Here is an 18,731-nt window from a genome sequence, read left to right as displayed (position 1 = left end):
GGGGACACACAATTAAAAGTGAGGCCCAGACTGAACCTGAATCTGCATAATGCAAATAGGGCAGAACATACAGTGTGGGACATTAACAACAAAGCTGGCATTGGCAAGAAAACCAGTATCCCTTAGCTCCCAGTACACAGCCCTTTCATAGAAGAGTTCTCAGACTGCAGGTGGACTTTCAGGCCTTTTCATCAGTCCCCTTGGGTCCATTTTACTGGCCCTTCAAGGCTCACCCCTCTGACTCACTCAGGCTCTGAACTAAGTTCTCCCTCATCGAAACCTGACTCATCTGGCACTACGATCATTTTTTGTGGTATTTATACAGGACCAAGTCATCAACTATTTCAGACCACTGTATTTTATGCAAGAAGGAATTGTATCGCTGTTTAGATAGCGATAGATATCGCTGTTAGATAGATGTTTTAGTTGGCATTTTGTAGCAAGTAATTGTCTCCCAAACTTAAGGACTAAGAGTGGAAGTGGGGGAGGCTCCCTGTAAGGTTTTAAGGGTAACTTATGGAACCCAGGAGCAGGCAATGCAGACAGACACAAAACATTGAATCAAAAACGTTAAGTGATCCGCAATCAAGGAAGCTGTTCCGATCATCTTTTCCTTCTAGTTGTATGGTCTCTCATCTTTGCTATATCCATGTTCCAAATGCAGCTTCCCAGGACGTTTTCCAATTCCAAATTCTCAGAAGAAATCACCTATTTGGCTCACATTTGACCAGATTTCCAACCCTTGTCCAATCCTCTGAATAGCTCCTTCCTGAAGGTAGCGGAAGGAATCCTCAGAAAATGGCACAAAAGTTGGGCAGATATCCCAAAGGTTATCTACTGTAACATTTCCTTTATTTCTGTTGTCTACTGGAGGCTTAGACTTATCTTAGAGAAATAAGCGGCATTTCTTAAGGTTGGAACCACTGAATGCTCAATTCTTTCAAAATGAACCGAAGATTCTTTGACAAAGAAATGTTAAAATAGGGATAAAATTCTACATCAGGGTGTAGTTTAAGAGGACACTTTTCTGTGCTTCATTCTTTGCTTATTTCCACCCTTTCTGTTGCCGCATCACATCACGCATTGTCCACCAACAATTTAGATTCTGTAGTTTTTTCACTTTTTTTTTTTTTCCATTTAAAAAACCCCCTTTCTGGAGGAAATCAATGCATGAACCATAGTCAAACAATGGAAACCCCCAAACACTGGACCCCTTACTACAGAAAAACAAAGTCTTCAGTTAGTAACAGATGTGGAGGAGGAAAAAAAATGAGTTGCTGCTATAAGCCAGAAGACACTATGTTAAATGCTTACATTTTAATCCTCACAACAATCCTATGAGGGATACCACTGTTAGTTATCCCCTTTTTATGGAGGATGAAAAGAAGGTAAGGAAAGGAAGGGGAGTGGGAAAAGGCTGATGGAAACAGACCTCCCACTCAGCATTTTTAACACCAAAAAACTGCCTTTAAATATAGTGATAAAATGGTAATATATGACAGCATATATAGCCATTCAAAAATTCCAACTCCAGCTTCAAGGTCACTTAAATTTTTAGTCTTATTTTAATATTTATCTATATAAAAATGTACTTTTATAATGAGAAACTTGAACAGTTTTCTTTCCTGACCCCTTCTAGTCTTTACCACCAAATGTTAACACAATATGCTATACTTCTTGTCCCCAAAGCCTCTTCTCCTGTGCCCTCAACCAGTCTTTTACCCAAATACTCTCATCAACTGCTTACAAAGATCAGCAGGCAACTCCACATTGCCAAAACCAATAGCCTTTTCTTGCTTTTTATCTGACTTAACCTCTTCATTGCACTTAATGTTCACCACTGCCATGACACCTTCTATGGTTTCTCACAGCCTCCTTGATGATTCCTCTTTCTCCCCCAGTTCCATAAGCACAACCGTGTTCCAAGGTTCAGACTTTAGATCAAACATCCGCATGTAGTGTTTGAACCTGGATTTGAATGAGAGCTAATGTGCATTCTTCTAAGACCTAGGATTCTGAAAAGTTTTAGGAATCACTGGTAAAGATTAAATTCTCAACTCCTTTGCAATTTGACCACCCTCCTCCAACTCTCACAAATTCGCCTACCATCCATAACAAACCATACTGTACCTTTGCAGATACCATTTCTCTGCCCGACTTTCCCAGATTTCTCCATGCAGAATTTCCCTCCTCTACACTTCTAGAGCACTTTGCATCTGCTGCTAGTATATATTTACCACAATGTATTTGATTATATACAAATCTGTCCAAACAAAGGACCAAATCAGTATCTTTGTGTCTCCAACACTAGGGGAGGTGATTTCACTAAAATACCAAATCTTGTTCCCAAGATATCAACCAACTTGTTGTGTGCTCATTATCAGACAACAAAAAGACTTACTACTCATTTATGACAAAAAGTTTTAAACATACTATTTAGTGAAACAAATACTTCTTTTACACTGAAAACAATTCTTAACAACTTAATTAAAACTAAAAACCACATTGTCTGATAGGGTAGCACAACCAACACACCAACTTACATATTTTAAACCTAATGTTATTAGTAATAATAATCACAAATTTTGAAAAAAATATTGACTACAAGATTTTTAATAAAACAAACACTTCGGGATCATGAGAATAGTATTAGGATCTGAACAATTAAGATACTAAGATGCTTGCTCTTTTTAAGTGATTTTAATTCAGGAGTGTTTATCAGAGCCACTTAACGAGTGATTACAAAACACATATATATTCTCCATCCCCAGAAATGCAGAGTTTAGTAGGTCAAGAATGCAGGGAGACCTGTGGATGTTTTTCAATGTTCCCAGCATTTTATCATAAACAATACTGGCTAAGCATTATTTTCTACGAATTATGTCTGACATGCCTTCAATTTATGCATACACATATTTTCACTACTTTGATATATCTTAAGCATTTTTTCCACTGTTTTGCTCAGTCACTTACAGGGTACCTGACTTTTTGCAATAGGTATGTGTATTCCTTTAAAGTTTAATGTGCTTTTTGGTTAACTGAATTACTTCTCAAAGTCATCAAGTCTCAAGATACAGAAATCTTAAGTGATACTTTCTTTAAGGTATTCAGAGTATAGACATCTAGTTTACTAGATGAGTATGTTCTGATAAACAGGAATTTTATGTGAGTACACTGCATACGCACTCTAGCCTTCATGAAAGCAAAGCAACTGATGAAGCACCTATTCAAGTGTATCCTTGCATTAATATACTCAATACTAGGATTCTGTAACTAGAAAAAAATCAATGTATCAATATATTCAGCATTTTTATTTACAAAAATAGAAATATTTGAAATCACCTAGGCTGAGGCTGAATACTGATTTTTTGCTTAGGCAAAGATTCAAAGCTCACTGACATATTCCTAGTGGGCACTCTAAAATCCAAAAACTTAAATAATTTTTGGAACTACTTACTTTCTTCATTGTATTCATGCTCTAAGAACTGATAAAATATGCACGGAAGCTCATGGATCAAAAACACTCTATAAACATACCGTAAAATTTCAATATTATTTTAAATCATCTCTTCTATCACACTCTAAAAAGATTTTTAATCTCCTGACTTAATGGATATTTTGCTCAAGTGAACAACCCTTTCACATAATCTTCTTCACACATCCTCAATAATGAAAAAATTCTAAATATTACCTGGAGTTTAAAGATTCAAATTCTAATCCTTGTAACGTCAAAATAATTGTACATTCCATTAGTTTCTATAATTCAAGTATTACTTCCTATTGCACATCACAAGCTAAAGTCTCATATTTAGGAAAACTTTGCCTGTGTTTTTATGTGTATCTAGAGCTGTCCCATGCATTCAAAGATATTACTGACAGTGTCAGATTGGGCCTGGAAAACAAGACAATGGAAATCTTAATCTCTACCTTCACTGTACACATGTGCAAAGTAACTGGACTTTTAATTTTAGAATATCTAAGATACAGTTAGTTAACTTCTCCCTTCCTCTTACTCTGCTTTATCATTAGACATACACAAACCCAAAACATAACCTTCAAATAGTTCTTGCCATGGTTTACCAAAACATGTTACTATTTTCAAGAATTGTCATATAAATTCAAGTTTTTAATAAATCAAAATATTCTGCACTGCTTTAAAAGGGGAAACAAAAATCAAGGTTTGCAAAATGATACTATTACAACTAACATGAATCAGTGTGAACTTAAGAGTTAAAAGATGCTTTTTGAAAGTTTTACTTAATAATTAAATCATTCTGAGGTGAAAAATTAGTAATTTGCTAGTGCCTCTACTCTTACCTTTCCAAGTAAATATACCTGCTCACAATAATTTTAGTGTTTGAAATCAAGAATCTGTGAATAAAAGGCTAAGATGAAGAAAATAAACCAGATTTTTCTTACCCCATACCACTGCAAATATTTTAAATGCATAGGAATACAACAAACTCAAAAGAAAAAAAATAGTGTTTTATTAACTACCACACTGTTATAATACACTTTAAACGTACAATAAGGTAGCCTTTAAATTTGAGGTGGTCTTAAGAATAACAAATGAACAGAATTCCAAATTTTTGAAATAGGTGAACTGCTGCAGTTATAGGTATACATTTAGGAAAATTGTATAGCTCTTACAAGACCAGCAATGAAACTTTATTTTGTACATTTTTTTAATAATTGAAAATATAAACAATAATTAAAAAATAAAAAGAAAATACAGCATAATAAAAAACATACATTTCTCAATTAAATGTACTGGATACATATAAATTTAAAGGGAAGAAGCAAAAAAGGAAAATGGTTGATATTTAAGTGCAGACTGACTACCTAGACAAAAAAAAAAAAAAAAGAGAGAGAGAGAGAGAGACTTAAAAAAATATCATAAACCTCTAGTTTTCTATGACTAATATCCATATGGTTGGAGTATCGTCACTATGGAAGTGATTTTGTTATGTTTGCATATGTTATACTTTACTGGTAATTTACATGATGGCTTTTAAGGCCCTGGCAGACATATGGTTTTTGGAAACAAGATTGGATAAAAAAATCACTGCTAAGACGCAATACACCTTATTTTTTTGGTCCTCCAATATTCAAGAAAAGGGATAATTCACTGTAACATTTTCTTACCACCCAAATGCCTCAACCTATACATTTTAAACTTTTTTTTTTTAAACATTGGTTATATTGCCCAACTTCGTTATTGAAAGAATATTAACAAGACATTATTTTGGCAAATTAAATCTTAAACATGGCTTTTCAACAGGATTTAAAAGGTGACTATCCCTAGAATTCCATGTTAAAATGTAGTTTTCAAAATCTTACAAGAGTAATGCTTAAAATATTGTACATAGTTAACCTAATTAAAATAATTAGCTTCAAAATGACAAATTGATAAGCTAAGTAAAGCCTACACTATGTAACATTTGCTTGGAAACTTGATTTGTCAGTTATGCATAATAAAAATTCCAGTCATCAAGAAAATTACAAAAATTTTTTTTTATCATAACATGATTTCTTTCACCCACCAACTTTTTTTATCTTACAATAGATAAATACCAACATGTTCTCATTTTTACACTAAACCACACAGGATTGATGCATTTGGTTAGACTACCATTCGCATTGTTAAATTCAATTTTCTCTTTATATAACTTGGTAAAATTTCATTTCTTCTAGATTCCAAAAGTACCTACAAAACCCATGCAATTTTACCATTTTTAATATACTATGGAATATCATACAAAGTAAGGCATTTCAGTGTCATGTATAACCAAGTTACTGTCAATCCAAAAATTTTTGCACATCAATAAAAAGATATCTAAGAACTTAGGAACAATATTCTTCTCACTACTGTATAAAAATAACCACAATGAATAAGTATTTGTGTAATATTTACTCCATTGTCTCATTTCCAGAAACTGTGACAAGCTGTAAAGGTATTTCAGTGTTGGTAAGGATATCTTGATTGCTGGTGGTGGAAGTATTAACAGTTCCTATCCCTGAAACAGAACCTTGTTGAATATTTGCAAGGATAAGTGTTGTTCCTCCTGCAGTAATCAAAGTATCATCTCGTGCAGCTTCCACAGATGCCAGCACTGTACTGCTAGAGTGAATACCTTTTTTATTCTGATGTGTTTTAATATGTTTGGCAAGGTGGTCACTTCTCATAAAGCGTTTTGAACATTCTGGACAAACAAATTTCTTCTCACCTGTTAAAAAAAAAATTGTTACTCAATTTTTTAAATTCAACAGTAATATACTGATCCTCTGCTGAGAAAGCAAGCCAACCTAACTTGACAGCTAGGGACAGGAAGGAGAGTAATTAAAACTGCATTAGTTTCGTTAGCTGCCTTTTCAAGATTTCTCTCCTAGATTATTTTTCCTCAAAATAAATCTGTCATCTTTACTTTTCAATGAAAAGCAATCTTCAAACATTATAAACTGATACTCCAATTAGACTTTAATATTTCAAATATGCCAATAGTTTGTTTTGAAACATCTGTTACAAGATACCATACAGCTAAAAAATGACCATCGGACCATACTTCTTTAAAGAGTAGACTATTTTTTTGGTTTTGTTCTTGTTTTTAAGATTTTATTCCATTTTCAGAGAAAGAGAATGCAAGCAGGGGGCAGGGCAGGCAGAGCAGGCAGACAGAGAAGTAGGCTTCCTAATGAGCAAGGATGGCTGGTTGCAGGACTCGATCCCCAGAACCTGGGATCCTGACCTGAGGTGAAGGCAGCCACCCAGACATTCCAAGAGCATACTGTTTTAAGCTATATTTAAGATATTAACATGTTAAATCCATGATACTAAACCTTCAACTCTTAAATGTGAATTCAAGTAACTACACAGAGTACTTCAAGATTAAAGCAAAAACACAAGCTTGAGGTCCATTAAGAATAAGTAATCCCAAGAATAATGGAGATAGCTAGATGACTTGACTTTAGCTGGACTAGTCAAGAGCAAGCCTAACATATCATGACAGTAAAGTTAATTTAGGACCCTGATGCCTAAATTTACTTCCCAGCATGAATAAAATAGATTTTTTAAATACAAAAAACAGCCTGAAAGTCTAATTAAAAAGTCGAAGACCTACTGTGTAAGAGAATTACTGAAAGACAGAAACCAAAAGGCCAATCTAAAAGGAATCCAGAGAGAAATCATTCAATAAACAAGTCTTACAATTTTCTTAATTAATTTATTTCAAAATTCTAACCTATCTCGTTCTAGCACCTCCACCCTAAGTAGGTCCTCACCAGACTTCACGTCTGATCTATGCTCTGACATCTTAAGTCATTCCCTCTCCAATCCAATAAATCAATGCCAGACAAATCTTTAAATGCCAACTTGTATTACGGTGTAAAACTCCATTATACTAAGTGGTATGGTAATAACTTGCAGATAAATAAGTAGTTTAAATTCTCTATTGCCTAACTTAAAACGCCCTCTATATGGCTCAATCCACTTATTAATAGAAATGTGCTATATAGAATCTCATTTTCACTTATGGCAAATGGTCTTTTACCTCTTCTATTCACATACCATTCTATTCTTCTGCGAAATTATTTCCCAAAGTTTCTCTTGGAATCAATCCTGAAAGATGTTCCATGGAAAATGGCACAACAATCAGAGGAGGGTGGGAAATGCTACGCATACTACATCTCTCCCCACTTAGAGATCCTGTCTTGTTAACGTTCAATTAAAGGTCCTAAGAGGTGCTACCTCGAAGGTACATGTAGTGACCCTGTTTAAACAAGTGTTTCCCACATTCATTTGATCAGACTTCTTTTCCTTTTACATTATTCCTTTTTATAACCTGCTGATCAAATTCCACAGAGGAAAATTCTGTTATCAGGCCATCTTAAAGTCTACTATCCCAGCCCACTGCCCAACAATGCCTTACTATCCCAAGCAATAAAGATCTCTGCCTCTGAGCATACTTTATCTACTTTCTTACATTATTTGTTGCAGTTTCAAACAGTTTAATAAACTCATCTACCTACCTAACAAGTGAGACAGAAAATAAAACAAGTAGAACATGTAATATATATACTACTACATACTTGGCAGGTTGTTTTATATATTTAAAGACAATGTAGGAGGTGTGAAAGCTGAGTCAGAGACAGCATATTTGCCTAATCTAACAGAGAATCTAGATTTGAATCCAGATCTGGGTGACTTCAAAACCAATACTATCTTTCTTTTTACCATGCTTCTTCCTTCTAAGCTCTCTAGTGACTGTAAGTATGTATTTTTCAATCCTTCAGTGTTGAGCATAAACTGATAAACACCTTTACCATTACAAGGTAGAAGGAGAAAACTATCTCTAAGATATATTAACTTGAGGTTTAGTTTGGGTCATCCCTAGTCTCATTTCATATAACCACACATATGGTATAAAACAAATCAAAGAGAGTCTTTCCATCAATAACACCCTGGTTATTCCTCAATGCAGTATTTTTTGCTTACTTCACAGATATTAAAACGAGAAAAGGTGAAATGATTTTGTCAGAAAAAAAAAAGGATTTATTCTTTATTGTAGTACTGAAGAAGAAGAATTTAAGAAAGGTTGAGTAAAAGCAGAGGGGCACCTGAGTGGTACAGCCAGTTAAGTGGCCAACTCTTGGTTTCAGGTCAGGTCATGACTTCAGGGTCACGAGATCCGCCCTACAGCTGACTCTGCATTGAGCCCAAGTCTGGCTCTGTGCTCAGAGCAGAGTCTGCTTAAGACCCTCTCTCTGTCTCCCTCTGACCCTTCCTACTCTCGAAAATAAATAAATAAATCTTTAAATTGTTAACATAATAAACAAGAATAACATAAATGTGGCTTAAGACATTCAACAATGTTAAAGCAAAACAAAAAAAAGTGAACTAAGAAAGGGGGAAAAAGCTAGCCTGAGTCCACATAAAATAAAATGTTATTTTACAAGGTAAGCCATGTAGGCTTATTTGGAATTACTGTTTTTTTCTTTTCTTTTAGATTTTATTTATTTGACAGAGAGAGAGAGAGCAAGCCAGCGCACAAGTAAGGGGAGTGGCAAGCGGAGGAAGGGGGAAAAGGAGGCTCCACACTGAGCAGGGAGCCCGACGTGGGGCTTGGTGCCAGAACCCTGGGATCATGACCTGAGGCAAACAAAGGCAGATGCTTAACGAATTAGCCACACAGGAGCCCGGAATTATTGTTTTTTAAATTGGTGTTGCTGAAGATAAAAACTGGATGTAACTGATCATATTTTCAAAGATCTAGATCATGGGGCATCTGGGTGGCTCAGTGGGTTAAAGCCTCTGCCTTCAGCTCAGGTCATGATCCCAGGGTCCAGGGATTGAGCCCCGCATCACATTGGGCTCTCTGCTCAGCAGGAAGCCTGCTTCCCCCTCTCTCCCTGCCTGTGATCTCAAGTCTGTTAAATAAATATATAAAATCTTTATTAAAAAAAAAAAAAAAAAAAGATCCAGATCAGTAAGGTATGCTCTTTAAAAAAAACCTTCAAGGTAGTACGTAGCCATAAGCATGTAGCCATTTTTGTCTGTTTAAAATTAAATGTTAGTAACCTGTGTGTGTTCTTCTGTGCCTCTGTAATTCATCACTTCGAGTAAATCTTTTACCACAGAACATCCAGTTACAAACAAAAGGGCGCTCCCCAGAATGCCAACGCAGATGAGCTCTCAGATGTGAGGTCTTCCCATAGACTTTACCACATCCTGGTATATGACAAATGTGTTGCTTCTTTTTCCCAAGATTGGTACCTCTAAAAAACATACAAAGAATAATATAACTTTATATGAAAATATCCAAATAAACATTACCATACCAAACAAACATTACCATATCATATATTCCTGCGTTGAATTTCAAATAGAAGACATCACCATGAGGTCAATCAGAAACCAAGACTATTTAAAATCAATTTAATAAAACTTACATGTCTCAAACATGTAAGTATTACATACTAATTTTACTTCAGAATTAATGTGATTGCTGTCTAAATGTAAATATGCTCAAGAATTACATAATTTAAAAGGACATTTCATACAGAATTCATAAATAAAGCTATTATTCTGTCAGAACCATTCACAAACTTGATGCCTAGGCCCAATCCACATTAAATTAGTTAATATAAGAAACTACATGGTCTATTCAAAGTCATGATGTCAGCTAACTTAAAAATTAAATTAAAACCAAGAAATGACTGCATAACTCATCACAAGTACATTAAAAAAACAATAGGCACCTAAACAGACTTTAACATAACTTAAGCATATTTATTCATATATTTGTATAGCCACACCCTGAGTATACACTGACTTGGGGAAAAATCAAAGGAAAAAATCTAGACAAAGCTATTGTTTCAACTCCCTTAGCACTGTATGAAATAAATATAAATCAAAATTATCTTTACAATTAAAATTCCCTCCATATTAACCATGCAAAGATACCCCTTATTACACATCAGTGATAGAATAAAAATACAGTTCTCCACAGTGCAAAATTTGACATTTGTTACATTTTAGTATTTGATACCAAGAACAAGGTTTGGGGGATATGTGCTTATTAGATGAATGAACACAAGTATTTTGGCCTAAGCAAGAAGAAAACTTTCTTGATTCCAGAACTGATATTCAAGTAAGTATTAAACCGCACAGAAAATGTCGTTACTCAAGCTCTAAAACAAAACAAAACAAATTAGGCTATTTACCGAATAAAAATAAATGAGTTTATAAAACATGACATTTTAGACTCACTGACTGTCAAAATCATATGCACTTTGCAATATTTCTCTGAGATTTAAAAAAGGTACATTTAAGACCCCCGACTTCCCCTCCTCCCCCAATCTCAGTCTAGGTATAGCCTATAAACTTTCCATAAGCCTGCAGATCCTCCTTTATATATTATACCTATTGTTTTTCAAATTTTACTGGAAAAATGCATATTTCCCCACATTTATATTTTAATGTACTCACACTCAGTAGCATGTGAAATTGCCATAGGACAAACAGTGCTAAACGGTGCAGTGCTGGCTGTTAGATGCCATAGGTGTTCTGAACAGGGAGACATCAATGTGGGCTCCAGTAGTTAGAGAAGGCTTCGTGGAAGAGGTGGGTAGGATTTAGATAGAAAGGAGGGAAGGCATTCCAGGCAGAGGAATAGCATAAGTAAAGACAAGGAGGAGTCATGCTGTTGTCTTAAGGGCAAGGATGTCATAATCTAACACAATTCTAGTTTCTGCTCCAGTCCACCCCCAATTTCTACAACTCTCTTCCAAGAGCTGAGTTGAGTGAAACAGGTTTTTCTGGCTCACCTGCCAAAGTATTAACCAAAGCCAGTATTTCCATTTAATTTAGCTTTTAAAATTTATTTTATTCCCAAACAGCCCTAAGAAAAAGAGCAATGTTTGTGATTATTGGTGTACAAAACAATTTTACATATTGTGTTCACCATAGCAATTTCACAGAGAACCCAATTCACTTCACTCTTGTACCCATGGCTTCTTGCCTCAATACTAAGCATACCACTTGAGTGAATTGATGTGCTTTTATAAACTCAAAAGTGCTATTTTACTAACTTAGCAAAATTTAGCTTAAGAGCACTAACAAAGCACAAGATTGTAACAAATTACAGTAATGAATCTGGGTTCTCGAAGAACCAACACTCCCAGGAAAGTTATTTTCAACTGAATCATAAGAAAACAGAAATAACTATTTGAAAATGGGATTGGCATCTAAGGAAAAAAAAAAAAATGGGGACAGGGACGCACACAAATATATGTAATGTAAAGGAAAAGCCCAATACCCGGGTCCAAGTTTCTATTTAAAAAGGAAATTTTATTCAAGAAAATCTAGATATGCTAGATATGGATTTATGCCATATGATACAAAGGAAGAGAACTGATTTTCTCAACAAATAAAAATGTAAGAACAGATATGGCTGTAAGTTTTCTTCTTGATTTGCATAATCAGACCACTAAAACCTACTATATAATCTAGAAAAAACAATTTTAAGTTTCTATTCCTGATTGCCTAAACTTGTTCTCAGTAATTTAACAATGCCAAGACAGAGTGACGCAAAATAAATAAAGCTAATTCTCAGTATGGGAATTAAGAAAAGGTAAGTACATCAAATACTTTCTTTTGCTTGGGATGGGAGAAATGAGACACCAACTGAAATGCTGACAAAGAAGAAAATTTTTTAAATATGGATTGATGTTCAATCCACACAAAACCCACATAACAATAATGCCTTTAGACTTGACTTGACTTTATTAAAATTGTCTCTCCCACTAGAGTAAAAGGTTTCTAAAGGCTGGTTCTGCTTAATAAATACTGGTTAAATGAACAGATGAATATCATTTTTAAAAATTTTATATTTTATAATATAAATAGAAAATATATTAATTATATTTTACACCTTTTGTCCTCTGGAGATGCCACTTTATACATACATACATATATATATATATACATACATATACATATATACACATATATATATATTTAGACATACACATATATATGTGTATATATACATATGAAGAATATGGCTGAGGGGAAAAGGCCAATATTCTAAAATTTTTAAAGTACTGCTATTTCCCCTTTGCAGAACACTCTGAAATGTGCTAGATTTACTATATGCTATGCGTCTGTTAATTAGAAGCAGCAACTGCCAATGATACAATTGTGCCTGTCATGTATGCTAGCTGAAGTCTGTTCAAATGAGCTCTAAGAAATAATAGAGTTTTTTCTTAAGAACTTCAACTTTGACTGCTTAGAATAAGTAAGTTTTTTAAAAAAACAAACTCACAAAAGTTCTAGGGGAGAAAAAAGTTAAGTCTCCTTATAAGGTATTTCATAAAAACTGACCAACTAAAAATTTTGTGCATAAAACAAAGTTTGCAAAATTTAAGTGATGGAACTCTTCTTTTACTTGTGTTAACAATGCATTATGCAAACCACTGACAAAGTTGAAAGACAGTGTAAAACTAGGAAAAAAGTATCTGCATATATGACAGTTAAACACACAAGTTGGTTAACAGATTAACAAAAGACAAATAATTCACAAAAGAAATTTTTAAATGTTAAAATAACATACCAAAAAATGAATCTCACAACATAACAAAAAATATACTAAATGAAACAATAATGAGGAATTATTTTTCATCTGTCAGACTTTAAAAGGTTATTTAAAAATGTGAAATCCATTATTAGCAAGGGTGTGGGAAAGCAGATACTTTCATACACCATGGGAAGGAATGTAAGTTGATACAGATAGAAAGACAATTCCCTCTGATCCAACAATTTCATTTCTGTCAACTTACACTGATGTAGTAATCAGGCAAATGTGCAAAAATGTATGTGTCAGGATTGGCATGACAATAACAAACTCTCAAAAAAGATGTTAAATTCTTATGCATCCATACAGTAATAGAAGAGCCATTAAAAAATTGACTGTAGACTCTATACAGTCTTGGAAATATGGTCACAAAAATTTTCAAAATAAGAGCAGACATGTAAAACAGAAAGAATAAGATGATTCTACTTTAAAAGATACGTAAAGTGTGAAAGATATATAAAAAAATGTTATAATGGTTTTCTTGATATGGGATAGAAGTTTGGTATTCTTTTAATATAAAATTCAGTGTTTCTCAAGTTTTATGAGCATATTTTAGTTTAATAAAAACCAATCTAAAGGATTTTCATTTTTAATAAAATGAACAGTAAAACACTGGCCAGACTCTGACCCTCAATTAGATTTGACTTTCATGAACTATTTATCTTGGAAATTATTCTAAATATGAGAGTAAATTTCAGAAAAGTTATCATCTAACCAAAATTCCACATTTACTTATTTAAACTGACCAAAACATTTCAAAGAATAAATAATATTTCAAACAATTAAAATAATTACCAACACATACATATACCTAAGGATCAGATGCAGAAGCAAATCCACTTGTGAGGCAATAAGTATAGTGGTTAAGGTTCTGGAATAAGACATTGGGTCCAAAGCCCACTTGCATGTTGCTCTTAAAAGTCATTTAATCTCTCTGTGCCTAAATTATGAGACTGTCTAAAACTCCCAAAGTTAGCAGTTATTAGTCATTATTACCATCACTGTGAATGGACTGGCCAATGTGCAAATCAACAAATAGCAACAACTCAAAGACAAATAGAAAGGCTATTTCTAATAGATCAAGTTCATTAACTGAATTAATAGTATTATTTAAGCAGGGTTTCTGAGAGATATTAAGGTTTTTCACTATGACTAGGGATTTGATCTCCATGTCTTTACAACATTCTATAAATTTCTGCTCTATGTATTTCAAAGTTATGGTGAAAACTTTGTTATTATTAAGAAGTCTACCCTTATTTATTCATTTGACTATTTTTACCTTAATCCTTCATTGCCTAATAGTAACAGTGCTATCCAAGTTTTCTTGTTAACATTTGCCTAATAGATCTTTTTCCATGCCTTTATCTTCAACATTCCTGTGCCAATTTATTTGAGATGTTCCTTATAATCAACATTAAAGCTGGATTTTGTTTTTTTAGATATGATCTGAGTTTCAAGTTCTTAATTATTAAGCTTAATCCATCCACATTTAATATAATCAGTGATCTTTTTTTAGTTTTTCCCATCATGTTATTCTGTCTTAACATTCATTTTTTTAAAGCACTGAATTGAAATACTACAGTGCCACTTTTTTAAAAAATTCCATCATTAGGCTTATTATTCATTTCTGTTGAAAATAGAAAATGTTTAGAAAATGTTTATGCTTATCAACTATTTCTGAACTTCTTATTTTTATATAACTGCTATTCTCAAGCTAAAAATCAACTTTATCTGTATTTAGGCAAATCTCATTGCTGTTTTGCAAACAGGCTAATTTCTGATATGGGCCTATTAAATGGCATCTGCTACTTTTTTTAAGGCAAATTAAATAACTTAAGTTTTTAAAAAGGCATTTAGATCTGATAATTCTATCATATATTTGTTCTAACTCTGCCACACTCATACAGACATACACACAAAATGATCATGTAATGAATAATTTCCCATAATTAAGTGATATAGCATGCAGTATTTCAAAAATTAGGGTGATGTTATTAGCAGACTTAAAGAAAAAAAAAAGGTATGTTTCATGTGTGCATACCTCCCACCACCTTCTTTACAGTTGGGACAGGTGCAAGCTACCCTCCGAAGTCTTTTTCCTTCTTGATGTTGTTGGTCCCCTTCTTCATCTACCACCTGTACTCTTAAGTGTGTTAGATCATTGGTATTCAATGTAGAATCGCCACTGAGCTGCCACTCTTCAGGATCAGGTTCTTCTTCCTTGATCCTAATATCTAAAGAAAAAAGCAAATACAGATGAGAAGCAGCCCACTGGCCCCAAAACCATGAGATCTGGGCCTCTCAAAGGTAAAGTGAATACTATGTAAAAAGTCAAAACTCCTGTTTGTGGGAATATAACCATTGGTCCTTATTGTGACTTATTGTTTTAAAACTATTTCTATTTTATTCTAAATATCAAATAATTCAGCCAAAAAAGGGAATAAAGCCAGCATGTGAGCTTGCTTTTTAAAAGATTAAGAAAATCGAGTAACTTTTTTTAAGGAAGCTGAATCAATTCTGAAACTTCAATAATAAATTAATCAACTAGTCAATAAATCCAACAGTCAATTCAGATTAGAACAGATTCTAATGCCTTAAACCTCTTTTTCATAACCTGTATTAATTAATTATCCCTATCTATAGGTACTATGTGAATGCAAAAGCAGGGGTCATTCATTTGAGTCGGTTTAAATTAAGTCAATCATTACTAAAATATCTAAAATGGCCATAATATCACTGTGAAGAGGGGACAGAAATATGAGAGATGGTTTCTATTTTCAAGGAGTTTTATTACAAACCAGACTGGGAAATGAAATGAGGATGGAATGGTAAGGAAGAGCGGACATGGCAGCAAGTTATGTCATTTTCTCAGCAGACCCAATCATCTTTATTTATATTGATAATGATACGATACCATTAGAGCTTTTTCATCTCAGAAAACTTTTTTAAAGAAATAAAGGATTTAGAACAAATACTGAATATAACCATCTTTAGTAAAACAAATTCTTATAGATTATCTTGATTTATGTAAACTAAAAATATTAAAAACTTATTATTTTAGATCTGTATCAGTCACTAATAATTGGGGCAAAAATAGCCTTAAAAACACCAAATGTGCCTAGAAATTCCTGAATTTAAACTAATGAAAACTGAATATATACTCAGCAATCAAGAAAATGCCTCAAACAGTTTAAAACTAGTTTATCAGAATAACCACAACTAAGAATCAGGGAGAAAAGTAGGAAGAAAGGGGAGTCTGGCCTGGGCAACAGGGAGGATAGTGGTACCATTCACTAAGACAGGAATACTGGAGAAGGTCCAAGAAGAGGTAAAGGAAAATTAATGAGTCCATGGAGTCTGAACTGTTTATAAGACATACAAGTAAAGAAGTTGGACCTACAACTCTGGAGCTCAGAAAAAGAGGCAAGTACTAGAGATATAGAAATTACCAGTACAGGGGCACTGGGTGGCTCAGTCCTCATAGTTTTGGCTCAGGTCATGATCTCAGGATCATGAGACAATCCCGCATCAGGCTCCCCGCTCAGTGGGGAGTCTGCTGGAGATTCTCTTTCCCCCTCTCTCTCTGCCCTTTCCCCACTGTACACACTTGCTCTCTCTAAAATAAACAAAAATCTTTAAAAAAATTTCTCAGTATAGATACTGTGATGGAGGTCCATCCAAAGAAGTAGGTCACTTCTTTGATCACTCCACTACTTTTGATTCACTCCACTACAGTGGAGATCACTTCACTACTATTAATAGGATGAGGAAAAAAAGTAGCTTATGAGGAAGACAAACATTTAAGGAACAGGTAGAAGAGGAAGAACCTGCAAAGGAAATTAGTATCCAGGAAAATGTGCTACATCAAAGGAAGGAAAGAATGTATTTCAAGGAAGAAAGTAGTCAACATAAAATACTGCAGATAAATCAAGAAACTAAACTAAGAACATGGGCAAGAAGTGAGAAAGTGTTTAATAGTAAGTATAGATAAGTTTTTCAAGAAGTATGATTTGAGAGACAAAAACATGGCAGTAGCTTAATGGGACCAAAAAGGAGAGTTAAGGGGAGGAGTGTTTTGTTTTTAGAGACAGGAAAAACCTGACCATGTTTAAATACTTATGAAGAAAGATCCATTACAGACAGACAGGTTGAACAAAGAGGACTGAAGTCCCTGAAATGTAAGGAGGGGATGGTGAGCCACAGCACTTACAGGTTTAACTGATGGAGCACAGCCACAATTTCCTCTATTACATGAGGTAAGATAAAAAGCACATTCATCCGTCCAGTAAATAATTAGCTACTATGTGCCATGAACTGTGTTAGACTCCAGACCCAGACAGATTTTTACAGCTGGAAATTAGGGGAAAACTGGTTTCTCTTTCCTCAGTGAAAGGATGAAGAATGTGACTATGTACAAAATTCCTCCAAATACACAAAATAAGTGAGTACCAGCATCTGTTCCTTTAAAATCAGGTATCCATTTGCATCACTATGACAAAATAGTTAAGTACTTGCATAAATACTGCATAGTACACTAGCTTTATGAGTTAAATAAAAGACATGTATATGAATATCACATATCCAAAGTTGCGTTTAAGTATGAAGTCCATAAAAATGAGGAATTTTATCAGTTTTTTTTTTTAAAGATTTTTTTGACAAAGAGAGGTCTCAAGTAGGCAGAGAGGCAGGCAGAGAGAAAGAGGGAAGCAGGCCTCCTGCTGAGCAGAGAGCCCTATGCGGGGCTTGATCCCAGGACCTTGGGATCATGACCTGAGCCGAAGGCAGAGGCTTTAACCCACTGAGCCATCTAGGTGCCCCTCAGATGTTTTTAAAGCTGCTTGTCTTACATTATTGTGACAAGACAGCAGGTAAAGAAGGATTAAAATATTAATATCAAGAATGGATAAAGGAGTCTAGAGAGAAGAAAAGATTTACAGACATAAAGAAAATAAAAAAAGCAACTGATAAGAGAGGGCAAGAATGAAATACAACTTGACTGAGGGGATGAGGGTATTATAGCACATTCCTGCTCCTTTTGCTAATTCTCTTACTAGAACCTACAAAATATATTTAAACAATGTGTCATCGACATGAATATTCAGTTTAGTTTTCTTTCTACGGACTCCAAATACAACCCAGGCACATAAAACTTAACATATAAATTGAACACATCTGGTGTACCCAACAAACTTTCTCCTTGCATCCCCTTAGTTTTACAGCATTACAAGCCACCTAATTGCTCAATCAACTCTAGGTGACTCCTGTCAGTCCATTCCCAGCCTCTGGTCTCCCTCTTTTGTCAATTCATCTTCTCCACAATTTCTAGAATTTTCTTCCTAAATAAAAACTAATGGCATCACTTCCCTAATAACCATACTTATACTAATTCTCTATTTTCTACAGTATAAAGACCAAACTCATTAATTTGGTATTTAAGAATGTTCTCAATCTGGCTTCAACCAGCTCTTCCAACTTCAATATTAAAAACAATAAAATTCTCATCATTTTCAAAATACATGCCCTTTCTCAATGTCACTCTCTTAAGTGTGTGTATATCTTGCCTAGACTGTTTTCTAGTTCTTTCATTTTTTTTTTCCCCCT

At 34.1% G+C, this 18,731-nt stretch overlaps 1 protein-coding gene across 2 annotated transcripts in view; it reads right to left on the bottom strand.

The window, feature by feature from the left end:
• Positions 1-4,464: 4,464 nt before the first annotated feature.
• The window catches only part of SP3 (Sp3 transcription factor), a 56,940-nt gene continuing 42,673 nt past the window's right edge, over positions 4,465-18,731 (bottom strand). For both annotated transcript variants that reach the window (XM_082689528.1, XM_082689529.1), the window contains 3 exons: positions 15,172-15,364; positions 9,575-9,771; positions 4,465-6,227 (listed from right to left, as the gene is read on the bottom strand). In XM_082689528.1, coding sequence (XP_082545654.1) covers positions 5,911-6,227; positions 9,575-9,771; positions 15,172-15,364 — 707 coding nt within the window. In that variant the 3' untranslated portion in view covers positions 4,465-5,910. The remainder of the gene's footprint in view (positions 6,228-9,574; positions 9,772-15,171; positions 15,365-18,731) is intronic.

The sequence above is a fragment of the Mustela nivalis genome (assembly GCF_964662115.1).
Source record: "Mustela nivalis genome assembly, chromosome: 11".
Lineage (NCBI taxonomy): Eukaryota > Metazoa > Chordata > Mammalia > Carnivora > Mustelidae > Mustela > Mustela nivalis.
The sequence above is the reverse complement of the archived record's forward strand: the minus strand, read 5'-3'. Positions and strand labels throughout refer to the sequence as shown.